Here is a 20,491-nt window from a genome sequence, read left to right as displayed (position 1 = left end):
ATTGGTTGTTTCTCAATGAGACGTAATCGTAGAGCCGCTTAGTCTCTCTATCGGCCGAGGGAGTAATGATGTCAAGGTGAGGAGCTAATAGTTACACAACATCACCATTCCGACTACTCGTAGGTACGAAAGGGTTTCGTTCCTTGTCAAGACCCCTCAAGATAACTGAAACGGTTTACATGCTAGTAATAATTCATACCATTTAACAACTCGATCGGTCTATGCCTCGGGATTCGGCCCTCAAAAACAACTCGTATTCTCTATCATAATACAGTTCATCAAGCATGTCTGGGCAGATCCACCCGGGCGTGGCAGCTCGGCGCGTAGCAATAATCGGAGCTGGGTGAGTGAGTTGCTGTATTTTACATAACACCACCAATTCACGTATATATCTGTTCATTGAACACCCTACTGAAAGAAACAATACTTATTCCTTTTTGTAGCCCGGGCGGATTGGTAACACTGAAAACGCTCCTTGAAGCATCCACTCCGGATTCGCCTATCGAAGTTCAACTCTTCGAAGCGTAGGTATATCTTCATGATAACCGGCACTATCTTAATATTAACGAGCGCATAAGAGAACATGACATTGGGGGTACATTCCAGTTTCGTTCTTACGAAAATGCAGAATTGGTGTCCTCTAAGCAATTGACCACCTTTTCTGATCATCGTTTCCCACTTTCAACACCTGATCACATATCGCTTCCACAATACGTCGATTATCTAAAGACTTATATAGACCGCTTCGCTCTTAGTCCATTTATTAATCTGGGATGCCGAGTAACCAATATCTCCCCATTAGCCACAACATCAGAGCAGCAATGGAAGCACCGTGTTACCTACATAGATGGCAAACATGATGGCAAAGAACGGACATACGACTGCTCGCATATCGCGATATGCACCGGGCTACATGTACAACCCAACATTCCCAATATTCCGGGTGTAGAGAACGTAAAGGGGGATGTCTTCCATTCCTCACAATACAAGCTTCGATCACAGCTTACAGGTCGAAACGTCTTGATACTCGGATGCGGAGAGACAGCCATGGGTATGACATAAACCACATATCTACTAAAATCATTTGACTGACAATCAAGCTAGATCTAGCCTATGAGTCGATGAAAGCCGATGCTTTGCAGGTCACCATGTGCTTCCGAACGGGATTTCTCTCGTTCCCAAAAGCCTTGAGCCGATTCAAGGTTTTCTCGAAGCAATTCAAGGGTGGTCTCCCAATCGATGGCCTGATCACGAATCTATTCGAAACCGCATATGTCCACCGCGCAATTGCACAGTCTAGACTTCGTTGGTTCGTCTCCGACTTCGTCATCAAGCGGGTGCTGTGGTTTTTGACTGGTACCCAAGCTGGGATGAATCAACATGTAGGAGCTCTGCCTCACGACCGACTTGGGCGTGCCTACGTGTTCTTGAATAAAAGTAGCAAAGCAATGCCGTATCTGAATAGACCGTATCAGGAGAAGCACCCTTTGGCTTTCCTAGGCAACGGCTATGTGGATCCACCGGAAGATGCCAATTCCAAGAGATGGGTTGACACCTGCAGTTTTCCCGAACGTATCGATTCGTCTGGACGGGTTATCTTTGAGAGCAGACCTGATAGGAAAGATTGGAGGCGCATGAAGAACGTTGAGGTTAGACCTAACTGCGTCATCTACTGTACCGGATACAAGCAAGTGTTTTCCTGGCTCGATGCCAGCTACCCTACCGCATCCGACGCAGCGATACGCAACATCATCGCCCCATCGCATCCAGACATTGCATTCATAGGCTTCGTTCGCCCCGGAGTAGGAGCCATCCCCCCGATCGCCGAACAGCAAGCCATGTGGTGGATAGCCTTGATCACCGGCCGCATGCAGATTCCCACCGACCCACCGCACTACCATCTCCTCGCTCGAAAGACGTCTCGCATACAGTATGGCGTCGATCACAGCGCATACATGAGCACACTTGCCAAAGACTTTGGCGGCGCGCCGGGCCTCCTCGAATTGTATAAAGCTCATGGGCTCAAGGTCTTGCTGACGTACTGCTTCGGTGCAAGTTTCGTCACGTTCTATCGACTGCTTGGGCCGTTCAAATCGGAGCTGGCACCAGAAATATCGAGGACGGAATTGGCAGAAACGATTACTCGACGCGGTATTCTGGGTAATTTGTTCTTTGGTGTAAGTGTCCAAGCTCTTCTTCCTTTTCTTCTTCTGCTGCATCAGTGGATCTGTTGACTAACTCGTAATAGGTGATACCAATGCTGTTCTATGGAATGATCAATAGTGCGGCCTTCATGCTAGAGATGTTGGGTCTGATACCAAAGGAGCAGACTGCTATGTAGGTTTTAGGTGTGGTTTCTACATTCAAGTTAGCGGAGATACTTATTTAAGCATGTCCGCGACGGGTGAGCTTATGGAGAAGTAGACAAAAGATATCTGCGTAGACAACTGCCTTGGGTATGGGTACAAATCTGGCACAAGCATCACTATTCGGTCTTTACTCACTGGCACGACTACTACACATGGATGGACTGCAAGCGTGGGAAACATGCATTACTCTATTAACTTGTGCCCATGTCAAGGGCAACATTTAGATTAAAGTATACTATCAATAAATTATGGGGTATCATGGAATTTTTCAATGGCGACCAAACACTATGCTCCTTCTCATGTAGAGTGCGTTGTGATTGATTCAACTCCTGCTGGGGCCAACCGTGGTTGTTTGGATTTAGCTTCTGTCTTGATGCGTTCCGGTCTGATCAAGAGTGAGGACTTCGGAATCCTTCACCTATTGGTAATATCGTACTGATACGGCAGCTCGCCCTCTGCAGACTCCGAGCGCAATCGTACGACGGACCTTGCAGACCTTAGGGAGGAAGATGATGAGTTCGGTAAGATGGTTGAGGGACTCCGTTGGATTGATAGCCTTCTGACGGATCCAGAAGCGAAGGACCTCTCTGAGGGTGACCTCGGCAATGTATAATAACTAGAACTGACGTTCCGGTGCATCGATGGTGCGGTTCGCAATGTCTGTGGGCTTTCGCTCCCATGGCCATAAGGTGATGCCTGACTACTGCGATTGGAGTCGGAACGTGGATGAACCCGTGGTGTGCGCCAGTCCACGGGCAACCCGGAAGAATCCGACGATATTGAGGATGAAAGACTCTGTGTGTCTGAACCAAAACTTGCTGCTCTGGCTTCTTCAATGACCGAGGGATCCAGATGTGTCATGCCATTGAGTATGTCCGCGAATACTGCCATGATGTCTCGAAATTCCGTCTCGGTGAGGGCCTGTGTAGAGAAACGCGCATACTCGTATTGTGAGAGGAAGTCTGGGCCGAGATTTGGGGGATTGATGAGTCCGAACGACGAGAGACGACCGAGATACTGGCGCAACCCCATTGTACGTGGTCTTTGAAGAAGTGCGACGACACTAGCATCTGGCAACATCGGTCCATTGTCGCGAGGATGGAATGGACTGTCAACGGCCGGGTCTGGCGGGGCCAATGCGACGGCCTTTGCTTCGATAAGGTTGGGCAGCTCGGTGACAACTTTCCAGTACTGCAGACTCGGAAGATCGGGTGATGAAGGGGAAGCCCAGCCTGAGTGAGATATGTGACCCCATGGTGGTGACTTTGCGGATACAGGTATCACCGTGGCCGCCTTAACATGGCTCCAACGCTTGCGGTCGCGCTCTGCGGTCATCGGTCGTTCCTCCTCGACAGCTACGTCTTTCACAGTCCTACTAAGGTCTCGAGGTCGTGAGTCCCAGGCTATAATTGCACTTCTCTTGAGTGCCTTCACGATCATCTTCCTAACCATCGTTCCGACTTCTCCATCTTCGATCGGTACATAGGGCTTCGGTATCGCGGCGAGGACTGTTCTGTTTGTATATATGCGCGTCGAGTACACTAGGAGCACAATGAGAAAGGTCAAGACGTATGCACCGCCGATTACGAATAGTTTCTGGAGCTCTTTGACGCGGATCGATTGGTATATGGTGTCTCCGGGTGTGACGGCGAGGAGGATTATTAGGATAAAGAAGATAACGGTATAGGTGGTGCTATACCATATGCGAAAGAGAGGGATGCGCATTGTGCGTTCTCCAATTAATATTATTTACATGGTGAGGAAGAATGCGTTTCGTTTCGGAACATTTGCGTCATGCAGAAGGGGTAACGGTTGAGGAATCGATGTTGTATGCCAAGCACCCGCACAAGCCAGCAACACCTATTCGTAGTTGTGCCGCGGTTCGCCGTTCAACTCCTGACCTAGTTATGCTCTGGACTTGACAGCAAATCACCATCTTCCAATAGCTCTTCGACCATCAAGTATATCTGCAATGCCATCATTACCAATAGACAGGAACTCGCCGTACAACTAGATCCAATCAAGTGAGATTCAATTGGAATCAGAATTACATCAATCAGGCGCCCGTCACCTAATGACAGTCCCGTGCTCCTAGGTGCCCCAATCTGACCATCATGTTTTCAACCAATATATACGCCTCCCAGGTCTCCCTGTCAGATTATTGCCTTTTTGGTGTATTCAAGTCATCCTCAGTTCCATAGTCAGTCACTTTCAAAGAAGTCCTTCGCATAATGAGGCACAGAACAGTTGGTCTGTCTTGCAGTACCGGTATCTGCTTTCTCGCACGAGGCAACGCCAAAACTCACAAGTTAAATGAATTATGAGAAGGACGCAATTTAACACTTCAGCTCGACTTCCACAATACCGTGCGAGACACCAGAGCATACACAAACAGGCTCAAGCTAGTGCATGATGCACTGAGATTACACTACAACTCCTGCGAACAGTGCGCCCAACAGGTATAATGAGTATTGTATGGATCCTCTATATTTCTGTTTGTTAGTTGCACCACCCCCTGGATGCAGCAGGCGGCAATGGATGAAGGGCGTGGACCAAGGGAGACTGGCAGTGCAGCTGTGGCACGTAGGATCTGTCTGACCTCACGTGTGAAGATCGTCAAGATTTCAGGCGCAGCTATACGCCTGTTGCTAGCTATAGACGCCCTTGTACAATTTATTGGTTGGTGGTGTTTTACTTTTCAAGGCAGTGAACTTATATAATGAATGACTCTCGGTGGCTAACACTCACAGACTTGGTCCCTCCTGCCTTTAGATCAATCCATGATCATCAACGCCCACTATCCAACTCTTTATAGTCATTTTAGTAGTCATCGGTGCCGAATTACACTGTTACATTGAGTACAAAGCTGATCAAACATCGCAAGAATGTCGTTGACGGCACCTTATACGAATGCAATGCGCGTATGACACTAACTGTCTATTTCGAAGAGTCCAGCTAATTTCTTCTCAGATCGGACAAGGCTTCAATACGTACACACAAGAAATACGCCTGGAGGATGCAGTACGGGTGCTCTCAGGAAAAGAGAGCGAATCCCCAACCGATCCAGGTCAACACAACAGGAGTCTCGTCAATTTGCCCTCGGCAGAAAGGCTCGATGGGAGCGCCAACGGCTCTGAAAACGTGCCCTCAGTTCCTGCGAATAGCATATCCGAAGCAAAAGATGGCCTCTTATCCCCCCTGCCCACCCATAGGCAAGCTCTAGGTAGTGTAACAGATGTAGTGTCGTCTGGAGCGAACATAGTACCATTCGATATTCCGAGAGCACCGTCTCCTTTGACAAGTCAAAGCGTCACCTACTCCACCAGGGCGATTGAGAACGTTAGCGACATAATGGATGCGTTGAACATTTCAACTTCGATGTCGATCAAATATGGGACAATTCATGGTAACGGCAATGCCTCGTTCGTTAATGAGACAAAGGTTCTGGATAGCGACCTCAACTACGTTGTTTCCGTGACCGTTAACAATGATCCTCGTTCCTCAGTCAAAGACATGGATTTCCAGGATATACCGGGTCTCCCGCTTGACAGATTCACAGAAGTGTATGGAGATTCCTTCATCTCTGGCTTCATGGAAGGGGGCGAGTTCAACGCCGTCATTTCTGTTAAAATAAACGATAAGAGCAGGTTCAAGGCAGTCAAACAAGCAGTGGATGTGCAACTAGCCGTCGGTCCTCCTACGCTTGAGGTTGGAGCGAGCGAGTCATTTGGTAAAGACCACGCCGAAACCCTGAAGAATACAGAGATTTCGATCTCCGTCAATTGGGTCGGTGGCGGCGAAATCAAGAAACCCGGAGTGCCATGGACCAACAAGACCGTGGTAGCCGTTGCCAATGCATTCCCATCTATGGTAGCTCGATCATCCGCGAGAACCCAGGCTATTCTCACTAGATACACTTCCCTCAGATCCTTTCAAGTGTGGAAGTGGAATCGGCTCGTGGAAGAACGACGAATTTGGGAGTCTAGTCCGGCCAACCAAAAAGGGGGCGAAAACAACAAAGATGGCAAGCAAAGATATGAGGAGCCAGTCATCATTCTCAACTATGTACCATGCTCACTTTACACTGCTGATCTATTCGACGCACTGATGAACTACAAAAAGTTGTGGAAACGAATTGGAGAGAGTGAGTGTGAAGGGGTCTGACATTCGAAATGAAACTAATATATCTACAGTGCTCCAAAATACTTCACAATACAAGCTCAGATCATCTGCGTCGAAGACACTGGCCAAGGATAAAGATACTACGACCAAGCCTTCTCCTCTTTTGACCAGGATGGCAACCCCGACTGGTATCACTTCGCGCTCTTCAATTGCCAACGGATCACCCTGCGACACCAAGGCAGTAGAAACCAATGGAATAGAGCGTGCTTACACATTTGATGTTGAAGAGGGCACGTTAGGATGGAATCTCCTCGAGAACAACACGCGGCGCGATCCAATACCACCTGAGCCCGTCGCGTTAAATGAGGCCCGCCTTCTATGTAGGGAGGCTATGACTTTGATAATTGAAGAGGCATGTTCTGAAAAATCAGAATAGCTGATAATATTTGCTAACAACATCGATAGGCATCAAGACTGGTGGATCATCCACATCTTGCGTACGCAGAGTATGACGACAGAACCAAATCAACTCGAATGAAGCGCCCAAACTATGCTTACCCACAGGTTCTGAAGGAACGCCTTCCCGTTCCCATTCACAATGATATACTATCCGACCTCTCTACTGATGGTGCATACCTGAAGACGATAGCATTTGCAGGTGGTGAGGACAACATTTGGTTTGAACCGGACATGATTGGTGATCCAAAAGCAAACGAAGATGACTTGAGTCGAAAATTTGGTGCCAGCAAATACGAAGACTTCAGCACCCTGGAGCTCACGGAGCCAAAGGGAACAAAAGGCCTCAACCCGTTGCGGCGCATATCTCTCCACAGGTACCGCCCTCACTCCTTGACCGGCTGGCTGTCTAAGTCCGCCTTGAAGCAGGCAGAGAATGCCATCGGGACGATTGGACTTGCCCGCGTGCAAGACGACCCCTCAACTGCGAAGGCAGACGGCTGTGTCCACCACCTTGGTCACCTGCATCACAGTGACTCAGACGACGCTGCAAGCTTCAAAGCACTCGAGCTCGGCAACGTCGACATCACCAAGATTGATGTGGCATACGTCCCAGGCTCAGGCTACATTGCTGGAATTACATTCTTCGACGAGATCGATGGACAGACGACGGAGCGGCTCTCGTGGAAGCAGTGGGAGGGGAACGCCCCAGCGGGCCTAGTTCATATCTCTAATGAGCCGCCTGATGGAAGAGCCGTATGGAAGTTTGTAGGACTATCTGGGAGCTGGATAAATACAGTAGGGCATGGGCATGTACTGGCGAGAATTAGTGGTATATGGAAAAGGAACGACGTATAGAGCTGTCTCCGACTCTCCGTACGTGGCCAATGAGTACAGGGATTTAGTCGTCATCAACAAATTGACTGTTTCTTTCAATGAATCAACCATTGAGTGGCAAGATATGAGTCTGGCCATGTTAAACCAAGAACGCTTGCTACTTGGTACCTATTGTCGTGATGACGCAAGCCGACTACGTTGTGTACATACTCGTAACCCGTTGTGAAGAATCACAAGACCTCTATAAGATGTGGGCGATCCGACCCGACCACAAGGCACCGGCGACAACTTTAATCCAACCCATCGATTCAGAAATCCTTCAACGTTTGTGCATATAGTTTCTGCGTACTACATAAACGTGCTTGAAGCCCTCCCGTCAGCGACAAATCAATACCTGTTGATGGTTTGTTCCTAGTCAGGGCCCAGGAATTTATTATTCGTTTACCGCGATTGGCACTGTCGGCGCAACGCCACCAAGACTCGAGTGACAAAGTCCCCGCAATCCCAAAACCCCTAAACCCTAAACTTTCGCGCAACAAGCCATCACTCGCATCAGCATCTGCGCGCTTTAGCCGCACCAATATCTCTGATTCGACGCGGACGTCGGCCCGTCCTTGCAGCAACTCCCAACTGACTCTAAAGTGTATGTACCGGTACTGTTCTGCACAGTAGACAGTAGATATCTCGCACTAGGCCATACCAGACGGCTCGCCGCGTGGCCCAGCCGTACCGCACTCTTGCCCGTTCCCAACACCCTAACGACTCACGGCGTTCCAAGATCATTACTTTGCAGGGCTGCCCACAAGCGAAGAGCATACTGAAAGAGGGGGCAAGGCTACTGTAGTCCAAGGAACCACTCTGTCATACCAAGTCGAGTGCAAGTACCGACCCAAAATGTCCATAAAGTGAGTATACTCGCTCCTCTCGATCGATGTGTTTTACCTCTTCGCCGCCCCTCTCCCCACCTGTAACGTCTACCCCGCAAATCGTGTGTAGTTACTGGGGGGCCGAATTGTTATAATCACATTGGAGATTCCTCGAAACCTCAAGATGCGGAAGAGCAAATCTAACAGAAAGAGCAGTTGGGTGATGCTCACTGAGAGCGGTGGATATACTCCGCTGCCTGGCGAGCAGAGCCTCTATGTATCTCCTCCACGAACAACCTTGTCGCTGCAGAGCTCCAATCGAAACCCCCCGAGCCAGGCTTACTCCGTTCAATGCAAGTCAGGCGTGGTACATCTCACGAATAGACGGGTATGCTCGCACCATGTAACCCATCTTGCCATCGGTGAAGCTGACCCGTGACAGATAGTCTATCTACCCGTCTCGCCCACGCCAGAGTTCCAATCCTTTGCTGTCCCGATCCTAAACGTACAAGACTCCCGCGTCACGGCTCCATGGTTTGGTGCGAACAAGTGGGAGGCAGTCATACAGCCCGTTTACGGTGGAGGAATACCAGCACAGTTTGCTGAGCTGGAGGTCACAATGGAATTCAAGGAGGGGGGCGCCTTCGACTTCTCTACGACATTTGAGAGGCTACGCGAGCGATTACGGCAAGCTTTCGATGTGGCAAGAGAGAGTGGCCTGACCTCAGGCGATGGAGCAGAACTTGGAGGTGGAAGAGGGGGAGGAGCGTTGTCGGGAGTGAACCTCAACTCAGTACATCTAGAGGACTTGCCAGCATACGAGGATACGAGGGGGCAGAATTCTACCGGACGTGCAGACGCACTATCCAGTCCACCTCCTCCACGAGACAGCGTCGTAGCGCCATCATCGCCTCCCAGAGATGAGAAGTCGAGTACAGCCCGGAGCCCGCAACAAGAGACCTTTGAGCCTCCTTCGGAACCACCACCAGGATACGAAGAGGTCCAGAGAGAAAGCGTGGCCGACGAGCTTGAGCGGAGACTTCGGGATGCGGATGGGAATGATCGACGATAATCTTTGCGGGGTGATTTGATTCAAAAGCATGGCGTTTGCGGAGCGATTAATGATCACACTGGTAATGACGAACATTTTCATTTTCGATTACAGTAGCAGCTTTCCAGAAGAAGGGTGGAACGGCTTCGGCCAAATATGCTTAGCCACGCCAGATGGCTATGATCATCTATCTGTTATTTTTTAGATCCACGCTCAGTGTTACACATATAAATGATTGTATGAAAGCATTCAATGTCCGTATCGTGGAAGTATACAACCCCGAACCTGGCCGTACGGCAGGGGTCAACTAGCTTCATGTGGAGCAGACATTAGTACGCATTGCCGGACGCTCAGAGACCCTAAATCTCTTAGGTTCTGAATGATTTACAGACCCTTCTATAAGCTCTGGAGCCATATGTTTGTAATGCTGTCCACATGATAGTTGACAATGGTGCACCGCATAGCATGTGATGGAAGTGCTGCATGTGAAAGTAGAAACGCCGCGTTTGGCGCTATTCTGGAAGAGGCAGTCACCTCGGCATGACCTCAGCGCGAGCTTCCATAATAAAAGAAAGGGCCCGGCTGCACCTCCTACTCCCTCTTTCTATCTATACGGTAAATACTATTCAGCACTTGTATTATACTCGGGTTTCTATCATTTCTATACTTCAATCATGGCAAACCAGACCGGACGCAATTCTCAAGGTTCGTAAGCTCCATAGCACTGGTACGATGTCATATCGGGTTGTGATGGAACGCTGACGTTTCCACAGCGCAGGAGCGCCTTTCGCAGGTCACCGGCCACCTCAGTGGCAAGAAGGGAAGGCAAGGGCTTCTTGAGAAGCATGCCGATGATGTATGTACTGATTCAATCGATTGAAGAGACCCTACGTTGCTCCCATCGACGTCACAGCAACGATATCATACTCGAACGGTCTGATCTCAGTACTGACACGAATACGACAGGTTGTCGTAACATGCGCCCTCCGCACCCCCTTCACAAAAGGCGGAAAGGGTGGATTCAAGGACACCGCCGCCGCTGATCTTCTCCACGGTGCATTCAAGACCCTTATCGAGCGTTCCGGCATCGACCCCAAACTCGTTGAAGATATCGCTGTTGGCGCTGTGCTTGCACCAGGTGGTGGCGCAACTGAGTTCCGTGCCGCGGCCCTCGCAGCTGGATTCCCTGTTACCACATCTTGCAAGTCGTTGAACAGGCAATGCTCTTCTGGTCTCCAGGCATGTGTTGACATTGCCAACGCCATCAAGTCCGGCATGATCGAGATTGGCATCGGTGCCGGTGCAGAGAGCATGAGCCAACAGTATGGCCCACAAGCCGTTACTGAGTTCTCAGAGCTCCTCGAAAGCCACAAGGAGGCTGCCAACTGCAAGGTTCCAATGGGTGTCTTGTCGGAGAAGATGGCAAAGAGCAAGGGCATTGCCAGGGCAGACCAGGACAAATTTGCCGCAGAGAGTTTCCAGAAGGCCATCGAGGCCCAGAAGAAGGGTCTCTTCGACGAGGAGATTGCACCCTTGAAGGTGAAGTGGACAGACCCTAAGACCGATGAGGAGAAGGAGATCACCGTTTCCAAGGATGATGGCGTCCGAGAGGGCATCACAGCAGAGTCGTTGGCCAAGATCCGGCCTGCATTCTCGAAGGATGGCTCAATCCATGCCGGAAATGCCTCTCAGATTTCCGATGGTGCCGCTGCCGTTCTTCTCATGAAGCGCAGCACCGCAGAGCGCCTCGGCCAGAAGATCATCGGCAAGTTCGTCCAGGCATCCATTGTTGGCGTGCCACCGCTACTCATGGGTGTCGGCCCAGCAGCCGCTATCCCTGTTGTTCTTGGAAAGACTGGCCTTGACAAGGACGACGTCGACATCTACGAGATCAACGAGGCTTTCGCAAGCCAGTGCTTGTACTGCATCAACGAGCTCGGTTTGGACAAGGCCAAGATCAACCCCAAAGGTGGAGCCATCGCATTCGGACATCCTCTTGGTGTTACTGGTGCAAGACAGGTCAGCACACTCTTGACTGAGCTCAAGCGGACAGGAAAGAGCGTCGGTGTCACATCCATGTGTATTGGAACTGGGTAAGCATAGAATCTCCATTCTTGTGGGGACGCCAGAGGCTAACAAATTTCAGAATGGGCATGGCCGCGGTCTGGGTTGCTGAGTAAGGGAGAGAAGAGAGATGCATTATCTTCTTGTATTTGTATACGGGACATTTGAGGAGACTTTTATGTTGATATTTGAAGTTATCTCGCAATTTACTACGCCTCAAAAGCTGGGCATTCATGACGTCAAGTCCGCTGTGCCACTGTGAAAGATTCTATAGGAAATCTCTAACTGAGTACTTGTAAGAATCGCTGTGCAATCATTTATTTCTGGATATCGTTCCCATCTACAATAATCCTGAATCTTTCGCGCCAATACATACCTATTGAACTCAATTTCATCGCCCTCCACTACGAAATCCTGGCCCGTGTACACGATAATGAACGTTCAGAAGCGCCGCATTGATGCATGCATTCATACTTGTCTGTCAGATAGGGCATTCATTGGCACCTTACCCAATCCACTTGCTGCTCTTCCAATTAGTATTGATGGCTTTCCCCTCCCCCAATATGGCGCAAACCTCTAACGGTGAAATATCGCTGTCTCGGCCGGGTCAACCAGATAACGACAATTATTAGGCAGCAGTGGCGGAGTCGTCTAGTTGAGAGGACGGGGTGAAGATGTGTAGAGTACGACGCAAAAATCATTCATTTTCTCCTGGCTACCACGGGTCTAATGCTACAACCAGCTCCAATTGATGTGACCATTCTTGGTGTGAACAGCCATTTAGAAGCATACGCGATGAAGCGATTTCAAATCTCCAGACCCTGCGGGGATCCAGAACATAGCCAAGTGCCCCAATTGACCTCCAGATCGGGGGGCATTCACGTAATTACAGCAATGATGGCGAAGGAAAAGAAGTGCCAAGGAACATGAAATATTGATACGTTGCAGAGACCGATTCTCAGAGACTCGAAACAGTCCTTTTTTTTCTCATTTTGTGACGTTGAGGGCGGGCCCAACGACCATGGAACCGGTCAGTCAATATATGTATCGAGCTCTCGGAACAAGCTTTACTAACACCATAGTCCGGGGTTTCCCTGATTTTCACTCTATGTGCTTCGTGTGTAAATCGCCCCTGCTTGCTAGGTATTGAACACGCCGAAACAGCTAAGGGGTTTGATTTGTATGGTCCCCCGCCTTCGAGTTTGGTTCATGGATGAAATACCTTTCCAAATCCGCACGATGGATCAGCACACGGGATACCGAGGCCGCAAATCGATACCATGACGCTCTGCAGCACTGCCAAAAGCTTCTGCTCCGAGTGCCATTCGAGATGGAGATAGGGAATTTCTACAAAAAGGTGTGTGCTTCGGCTCCAACCCGATGGTGCATCAATATCCGCGACATGGACTGATGCGGTAATCCTTCGACTATTGTTGAGAGTCGTCTCCCGTTCAATGGGTTTGTCGAGTTCCTAAAAGAAGTATCGAATTTTTCGCAAGGCGACAGCACTTAAAAACCGAAGATGATGTCAAAATCCTCGAAAACAGTAACACCACAGAGGAACTGCGAGCGAAACGATGTCCATGGTACAATTCATTGACCTCCAGCAGCCTCGAGGCCCCCAACCCTCGGTGCGAAACCGCAATGCTTCCCTCCGCAAGCGCCTCGTTCAAGTGGAGCATGAGCGCATCAAACATATGGAGACCGTTATCTCGTTCAACCAATCCCGACACGAGGGCTTTCTTGTGAATCTCGAGGACAAAAGGCGACGGTGGGCGACCAAGATGGACAGATTGTACGTGCAGCTGATCAAGGCGGACGCAAGTGCGGAAGGGAAGCTGCTGGAGCGGAGGGAGTCGCTGCTTGCGGCGCGCGACGACATCGCGCAGCTGGAACAGCAGTGCCGGGCGTATGCGAGGGAAATCGCGGACAAGCGGAAGGAGCTGGCGAGTCAGGGTTGGGAGCTCGATATTTTCAGGTGCGGCCCATTTCTGGATGTGTTCATTACTTTGATTCGGTGGATGCTCCGGGCATACAAGTTGTTGTTCAAGGAACGGTGGCGGCTGCGGCTGCGGCTTCGGCTGCAGCAGAAGGTGTTTTCGTTGATGAAGTTACCTGGAGAACTTCGGATGGACATCTACAGAGCTTGCTTGATCTCGCCACACCCGATCGACTTTTGGCCAATTCTCCCTCGTAAGCCGTGGAGGAACCACGTCACCCGCCAGGACATGATCAAACGGTCCACTAAGCCCCTCAATGTCACTTTACTCCGCCTATCACGGCAGGTCCATGCTGAAGCCATCGGCATTCTGTATGGCTGTAATGAATTCCGTTTCTCGGACACGGGCGGTTGGTCGATGCTGTGCGGCTTCCTCTGGCACATTAACACGAACTGCCAGTATCTGACCAATGTCTCCGTCAACTATCCGGAATGGTGCTCCGTGGGCAAGTGGCAGTGGACGAATCCGCTAGAAAGGGACGGCGATGACTTCCCCGAAATGAATGCCATACTAGATCGCCTGAAGATTCCAAAGCTCGGCGAACCTATAGGGCCAGATCAGGATGGGTTGCGTGCGTATGAAACTGCTTGCAATATCCTGGCTAAGCTCCCCGCTCTGAAGGAACTCAATCTCGTAGTTCCTTACTACGCAAAGGTTATGAAACTCTCGTTTTCAGCGGTACTTGATGTACCAGTTCGGACGAGAAAGCCTAATGTGGGTGTAGTGAACGGCGGTGTACCGGAGCTGAAACGAACAGTCATATTCCTCAAAAAGCATCCTCAGCAAACAAACGGTGGTCTTCCATTCTGGACGTATATCGACAACGACGTACTGATGGGTAGGGTGTGGTTGCTAGATGAATGTCGTCGTCGAGCAATCCCGGTCGCTTTCGCCAAGTATGGGGATTTTGAAGACCGAACGTCATACATCTCTGAGGCTCAACTTGACATGGAGGAGAGAAAACGTGCTAGGCATCCGACGATGAGAAAGCGGTGTTTGCTGCGCAGGCTGCTTGGGATGCTGCTTGGGATGCTTAGGAGGTAGATTCTGATCGGCATTCTTCGGAATGACCTTGCGGATCGCAAAACGCCTAGAAGAGATGATATTAACAGAAGTAATTCAATGCCCTTTCCGACGAAAGACGAAAAGTAATAATCGAACCACAAGAGAGCTTGCGCAGGGATGGTAAACATGGTTTGCGAAACGCATCGAGAAACTTCCTTTACACAGATGGCCGACCCAGTGGATGACAGTCGTCCAGCCAGGAGCACTCAGGCGAGCGATAGGGTGAGATGGAGAAAACATGTTGTATTCGGAGAGCCCGTCCTATACGGGTGGACCAGTAGGGCAGATATGCTACGTAAGGACATAACGAGTTACAATGATACCACCAGGCCACCAAAATGTGAATTCCAGCCGGACAGCCTTCATGCGTAAAAACCCCTAGATCTAGGAGGTGTCGTCCATTTGCGGCCTACGGTCACGGGTACGGATGTCGTAGAAGGTGTGAGAAAAAGTTCAAGTCCAAGACTAATGCTTTATCGATGTTATGAGAGAGAGATTTCCATTCCTGCTTCCTACAAATGGCATACTGGAAATTGATGGCGTCCAAATGCGAAATGGTATATTAATATGTTGAATTCGGGTAAATAGATTCCAGGAAATGATACGGTGCGATCTCCCTGAATAGCGAAGCTGCTGTGTGTTGACCCGACATAGGTGACGATGTGACGAATATCTGGAGTGAAAGAATATGTTGAGGGTCCGACAGAGAGCAGAATATGGAACATGCGCGTTTATGGCAACTCGGGAGATTAGTGCAATATAGCTCCATCTGAAAGGGTGTTTGAGCCTCTGAAGTTCCCACAATCCCAGTTCAATAATGGCTGTTCCCAAGAGTGTACGGTGAGTCCGGGTCAAGTAGAAGGATCCAGTCATTAAACATGCAGCTCGAGAATCCCAATGGTCCAGAATGAATACCTGTCATGTGAGCAAGCTTCATGTTAGTTGTCTGACAGAAACGAGAAAGAGAGGGAGAGAAACAGAGCGAACTCATGCGCCTGTCATACTGATCAAGAGGCCAACAAAGAGAGTTGGAGGTGTCAAAACGAATAAGGAACCAAAGGCATACGACTTGATAGGTTTGATCCAAGGATTCAGGTTATACAGCGAGAAGTAGCGGAAGTGTGGACACGGCAAGAAGGCGGATGTTATGCGCCTCTAGGAGAGGACGACGATTCCAAAGTGTTCACATAACGATAGACAGGTGCTGTTGCTGTTGGTATCCCGCATGTGCCTTCATAGTCCAGAGAGAAAGGTCCGAGGGTAAAGACAGGAAACAAAATCAATGGTCAGTGTGAGGAAGAGTCCCCAATTGGTGCCATTTGAAAACGGGAGACTGGTATGTAGATAGGATAGCCCTGGCTAAGGTATTCATGACCCATGGGAGAGAATGCTTCCATTCTTCGAGAATGGCGTTGCTATGGAGTTGCAGAGGTCGGTACGAGTACGGTCAAGTGAGTAGAGCGAAAGGATTAGGTGCAGTTGCATCGGGATATCGACTGAGGAACAGTGGTGAAGGACGAAAGCACTGAATAGGAATGGAGCAGTGGAAGGTGCAAAGGGAAGGAACGGTGTCCAGCATGGTTGAAGGTGTTGAGAGGTTGAAGGTGTTGAGAGAAAAGATCCTGAGGTACGGAGGAGGAAGATACGGGTGACACCCTCGAATGTCGAACTGTACTGTGTAGATATCGCGATCGATGAGTGCTGAAACCTGAAGACGAGGGTGGAGACTCCTGCGCTGGCATATCAAAGTACCCACATAGTGTATACATAGGAAACGGCCAAAGCGAGATGGTGACCCAAACAGGACGTGCACGACAGTTACGTTAATGCACGAAGAAAGGAGTACTTGGTTCAGCAATAAGCCTCGTGTAGATCTCTCTACATCTCCTTTGTCACCAACAGATTGCTGTCGGTCCTCAGATCATGAAGCTTGGCAGGAGTGAAATCCACTTTTCGGAACAAATGGAACGGTCGATTTGGGTCTCGGTTTTCAGCGTTTGGTGGAGATTTGAGATGATGGGTAGAGGAAAGCGAGTGCCGCACGAGCACTGAGGGAGTAATTGGACCGACGGGCGAGATGAGCGACTCATGTGGTACAGGGCGGCTGGCCAATTACGAGGGGCTGAAACGTGATAGGCGGCGTCAATGGCAAAGAACAGGAAGGTGGAGGTGGATAGGGCGAAGGAGTAGAGCATAGGAGTGACTGGGGGCAAATTACGAGCATGAACAATTGCTAATTGCGTTTGAACAGGGCTGTTGAAGCGAAATGACATGAGGTTGAGGGAGGCCTGCTGCAAACCAAAGGTACCTTGAACAGTAGTGCGCAGATGAGATGAGATGAGATGATGAGATGGGAGGAATCGCAGGGGGATCAATCCTATACCCAATGGGGACCCGCCTGAGCTTTCATTTCCACATCTCCACAATGGTATGGACGTGCGCTGCCTTTCGTGCTTTTTATCGATTATGGATAATCATCCTTGCCTGGACTCTTCGGCCAAACGACCATGCTTGCCTACGTGCTTGTGGTGTTCTTGCATGCGACCAAGCATGCATGGCGGTAACCTATTTGCACTCAGCGTCTCGCCGTGTTGTCAATAACTCTGATCCCGGATAAGTAGCAATAAGGTTGTATTTACGATGAGCTGATGAGCTCTCGCTCCGACATGGAGTGCCCCCGTATTCCTCACATAGTCGAGTGCTAATCGATGGTCCATACACGGAGGTAAAGGCCATCACCGGCAGGCGCCGTTATTCACGGCGTCTGTCTGCACAGCTGAATTGTGCATGATTTTCAACGGGAGCGCGGCGGGAGGAGCAAAACAAGCTCTCGTGAAGTAGCCCCAGTCACGTTCAACGGTTTTTCTCTCCTGTCGAAAATATCCGGGACATCGCACGAGCAAGGATAACTGACTTGTCGCGAGCTGTTTACTCGTTCCTTGTTTCATCCAAACAATACCCAGAGTAGGTAAACACAACAACACACACGTGGAGTCATGGACCATGGAGCTTAGGAGGTAAGGTTGGTTCAACTTGGTTGTATGGTCGGAGAACAAAGAGGTAGCGCTGGTGCGAGAAAGGAATCTGTGACGCTGACACAGCCAGCTCAAGCCTGATTGGGTTAGGGATCTACAGGACCATTTGCCGCCAAATTTTGTTTTCATTATTGTTATTACTTTCGTTTGGGGCGGATTGTTGGCCGAGACTCGACTCATTAATTTCACCGTGGTCGTGACGAGCGTTATTGGACCGCTCTGGTAGGCCGGGTAGGCCAGAGGTTATGATGATGTCCAGTCAAATTGTGCGCGCGTGCTGGACAATCAATTCCGACCGCAAAGGGCAATCGAGATAAGGTGCGCCCCTGACGATACGTTCCATTTTCGGTCGGTCCAACTGGGGCTGCGTTGCGTGTCGTCTCCACGCTGTATTCCATGGCACACGAGGAGTGGCTTTCATGCTTTCATGATTGATTATTGCTCACCCACTCCAATGTGCAGCGTAATATGGGTACTGCTGCTATTCTTTGCAACAGGCTCGCAGATTATTCTTGGGTTGCGCAGGACATCACGGGCAGGGAACAGTCAGGAGAACCCGTGCCCTGCAGCTGTTGAGTGTTGCTGACAGCTGGAGAGGATAATTTTGGTCGCCATGGGAGTTCGCCGCTGTCAACCCGTCATCGTCCTCGTCCTCGCCGTCGCCGTGGACCGTCGCCACCGGCCAGTACACACAGCACCTACGTAGAGGGGAAGCTCGAGAGAGCTCCAGAAGCTGTACCTAGGTAGGCCAACAGGACGGTGTGCCAGCGGGATAGCCGCCCTGGCCACCCTTCCGAGCGGTGGAGAGCGTTGTACATACACACGCAGTATTGGCGCGGAAGACAGCGAATACTGTTGACAACGAGGCGGTCAGGCCCTCTCCGCCTCTCCGCCGGGAAGTCTCTACCCTCAGACTATTAATTACACTTCCTACTTGCGTTGTAGACTTGCACTCCACTTGTGGATCTAATTGGTGGGAGGAGTGGAGGAAGGCAATCTGGATGTTTACTCCGTACAGGACCAGAGGCTCGACTCAGCGGAACGACTCACAGAATCAATGGTGCAGTAGTAGTACCGTGTAGTAGTGATCCTGAGAATCAAGGCATGAGAAGGGGGGGCCTGTTGTTCATTCGAAGAATACGAAAAAAAGCCACAAGCACCGGGGCGACAGCCAAACCTTCTGAAGAGAGTAAAGTCAAGTCAAGTAGTGAATGGGTAGGCCGTGGAGGGAGGGATGAAGTGTGGTGGAGGATGGTGGAGGGGGGGGTGGAGGAGGAAAAGATGACAGGGGAAACAGCAGGGAAGAAAAGGAGGAAGTGGAAAAAGATTGGCCCTAGCGGCTGCATGTTCCTGCGTTAGCTCCTCCATCCACTCCAATCCCAACGACCAACCGAAATGGCGAGAGACGGTCTGCGGTCTACCCCCCTGGCGCCCGCCCATTCACTTCCACTTTTGCCTCCTGGTTATGCCCTGGTATGGTCTGTATGGTCTGTATGGGTTGTCTATTCCCCCTTTCAAGCTCCATCCCGCTGGCCCATTTGTTTCCGGTCCGCGCTACCGTGCACGCAATCTCCCACTTGTACATAAGATATCCCATCTCTCGCTCTCCATTTCGTTTTCTTTCTCTCTCTTCACTCAAGCAAGTTACTTCGAGCCTTACACCTGACCCACGGTCGTCCATTCGTTGAATACCAACTAATTACCACTATCTTTAATACCAAACCTCCGCCAATTACCACTATTCTCTTTTCGAGTTCAAGTACCTCTTAATCTTCAAATCAATCAAAATGCGTGCCTCCATTGCCATCATTGCTGCCGTTGCCGGCCTCGTCTCCGCCGCCCCTGGCTACGGTGCTTACCCGTAAGTTTCTCCCAACTTCTTCATCTGATACTCTCAACATCCATTTACTCACAATTCTCTCCAGCGCTGAGCCCGTCTCCTCCACCCCGGCTTACCCCGAGGTCTCCTCCACCCCCGTCTACCCGGTCTACCCCGTCGAGTCCAGCAGCGTCCCCGCCTACCCTGCTGAGTCTTCCAGCGCTCCCGCCTACCCCGGCTACCCTGCCGAGTCCAGCAGCGTTCCTTCTTACCCTGCTGAGTCCTCCAGCGCTCCCGCCTACCCTGGATACCCCAGCAAGCCATCCAGCACCCCCGCCTACCCTGTTGAGTCCAGCAGCAAGCCCAGCTACCCTGCTGAGTCTTCCGGTAAACCCTACCCCTCCGCTCCCGCCCCCGTCGAGTCTTCTTCGGTTTGCCTGACAACCTCTACCGTTACAGTCGTTGTCCCCTACCCCAGCAGCACCCCCGGATACCCCTCCGGCCCTGCTCCCAGCGCTCCTGCTCCTTACCCCAGCGCTCCCGCTCCTAGCGCCCCTGCTCCTTACCCGATCCCCTCCGGCACCGGTTACCCCGTTGTCCCAATCGTCGGCACTGCCTCCAGCTCCGGGTAAGTTTTCAATCCTAAATCTGATATACGAAGTTCAAGTCCTAATGCCATTCACAGCTACATCAAGCCCACTGCTCCTGCTGAGTTCACTGGCGCTGCCAGCCACGCCAAGGTCGGTGGCTTCGTCGCCGGTGTTGGTGCCTTCGCCGCTTTCTTCTTGTAAATGTCATCTCTCAATT

General features: G+C 50.5%; 7 protein-coding genes across 7 annotated transcripts; 6 read left to right on the top strand and 1 right to left on the bottom strand.

Moving 5' to 3' along the window:
* The first annotated feature begins 46 nt into the window (after positions 1-46).
* On the top strand, positions 47-2,619 carry BU24DRAFT_416325 (dimethylaniline monooxygenase). The gene is made up of 5 exons (XM_033526424.1): positions 47-343; positions 444-524; positions 579-1,051; positions 1,105-2,177; positions 2,249-2,619. Exons 1-5 carry the CDS (start codon positions 285-287, stop codon positions 2,339-2,341), a joined length of 1,779 nt encoding a protein of 592 aa, XP_033388987.1. The 5' UTR covers positions 47-284; the 3' UTR covers positions 2,342-2,619.
* On the bottom strand, positions 2,543-4,172 carry BU24DRAFT_416324 (sucrase/ferredoxin domain-containing protein). Its single transcript, XM_033526423.1, has one exon. The coding sequence runs from the start codon at positions 4,092-4,094 to the stop codon at positions 2,784-2,786; it is 1,311 nt and encodes a 436-aa protein (XP_033388986.1). The 5' UTR covers positions 4,095-4,172; the 3' UTR covers positions 2,543-2,783.
* Positions 4,173-5,172: 1,000 nt separating this feature from the next.
* Positions 5,173-7,816, top strand: BU24DRAFT_5468 (uncharacterized protein). Its single transcript, XM_033534376.1, has 5 exons — positions 5,173-5,290; positions 5,340-6,513; positions 6,563-6,903; positions 6,957-7,324; positions 7,374-7,816. The coding sequence occupies exons 1-5, from the start codon at positions 5,255-5,257 to the stop codon at positions 7,666-7,668; spliced, it is 2,214 nt and encodes a 737-aa protein (XP_033388985.1). The 5' UTR covers positions 5,173-5,254; the 3' UTR covers positions 7,669-7,816.
* Positions 7,817-8,834: 1,018 nt separating this feature from the next.
* BU24DRAFT_403738 (uncharacterized protein) lies at positions 8,835-9,722 on the top strand (the record flags this gene model as incomplete). The annotated part of the gene is made up of 2 exons (XM_033525597.1): positions 8,835-9,038; positions 9,093-9,722. The coding sequence occupies 2 exons, from the start codon at positions 8,835-8,837 to the stop codon at positions 9,720-9,722; spliced, it is 834 nt and encodes a 277-aa protein (XP_033388984.1).
* A 567-nt stretch (positions 9,723-10,289) lies between these two features.
* BU24DRAFT_416321 (3-ketoacyl-CoA thiolase peroxisomal A precursor) lies at positions 10,290-12,003 on the top strand. The gene is made up of 3 exons (XM_033526422.1): positions 10,290-10,406; positions 10,475-10,557; positions 10,668-12,003. The coding sequence occupies exons 1-3, from the start codon at positions 10,376-10,378 to the stop codon at positions 11,796-11,798; spliced, it is 1,245 nt and encodes a 414-aa protein (XP_033388983.1). The 5' UTR covers positions 10,290-10,375; the 3' UTR covers positions 11,799-12,003.
* Positions 12,004-13,279: 1,276 nt separating this feature from the next.
* On the top strand, positions 13,280-14,864 carry BU24DRAFT_445831 (uncharacterized protein). The gene has a single exon (XM_033530729.1). The coding sequence runs from the start codon at positions 13,343-13,345 to the stop codon at positions 14,807-14,809; it is 1,467 nt and encodes a 488-aa protein (XP_033388982.1). The 5' UTR covers positions 13,280-13,342; the 3' UTR covers positions 14,810-14,864.
* A 4,436-nt stretch (positions 14,865-19,300) lies between these two features.
* BU24DRAFT_445830 (uncharacterized protein) lies at positions 19,301-20,475 on the top strand (the record flags this gene model as incomplete). Its single annotated transcript, XM_033530728.1, has 3 exons — positions 19,301-19,726; positions 19,791-20,312; positions 20,352-20,475. The coding sequence occupies exons 1-3, from the start codon at positions 19,653-19,655 to the stop codon at positions 20,473-20,475; spliced, it is 720 nt and encodes a 239-aa protein (XP_033388981.1). The 5' UTR covers positions 19,301-19,652.
* Between the last annotated feature and the right edge of the window lie 16 nt (positions 20,476-20,491).

The sequence above is a fragment of the Aaosphaeria arxii genome (genome assembly GCF_010015735.1).
Source record: "Aaosphaeria arxii CBS 175.79 unplaced genomic scaffold BU24scaffold_1, whole genome shotgun sequence".
NCBI lineage: Eukaryota > Fungi > Ascomycota > Dothideomycetes > Pleosporales > Aaosphaeria > Aaosphaeria arxii.
Note: the sequence above shows the minus strand (reverse complement) of the source record. Positions and strands in the feature narration are given on the sequence as shown.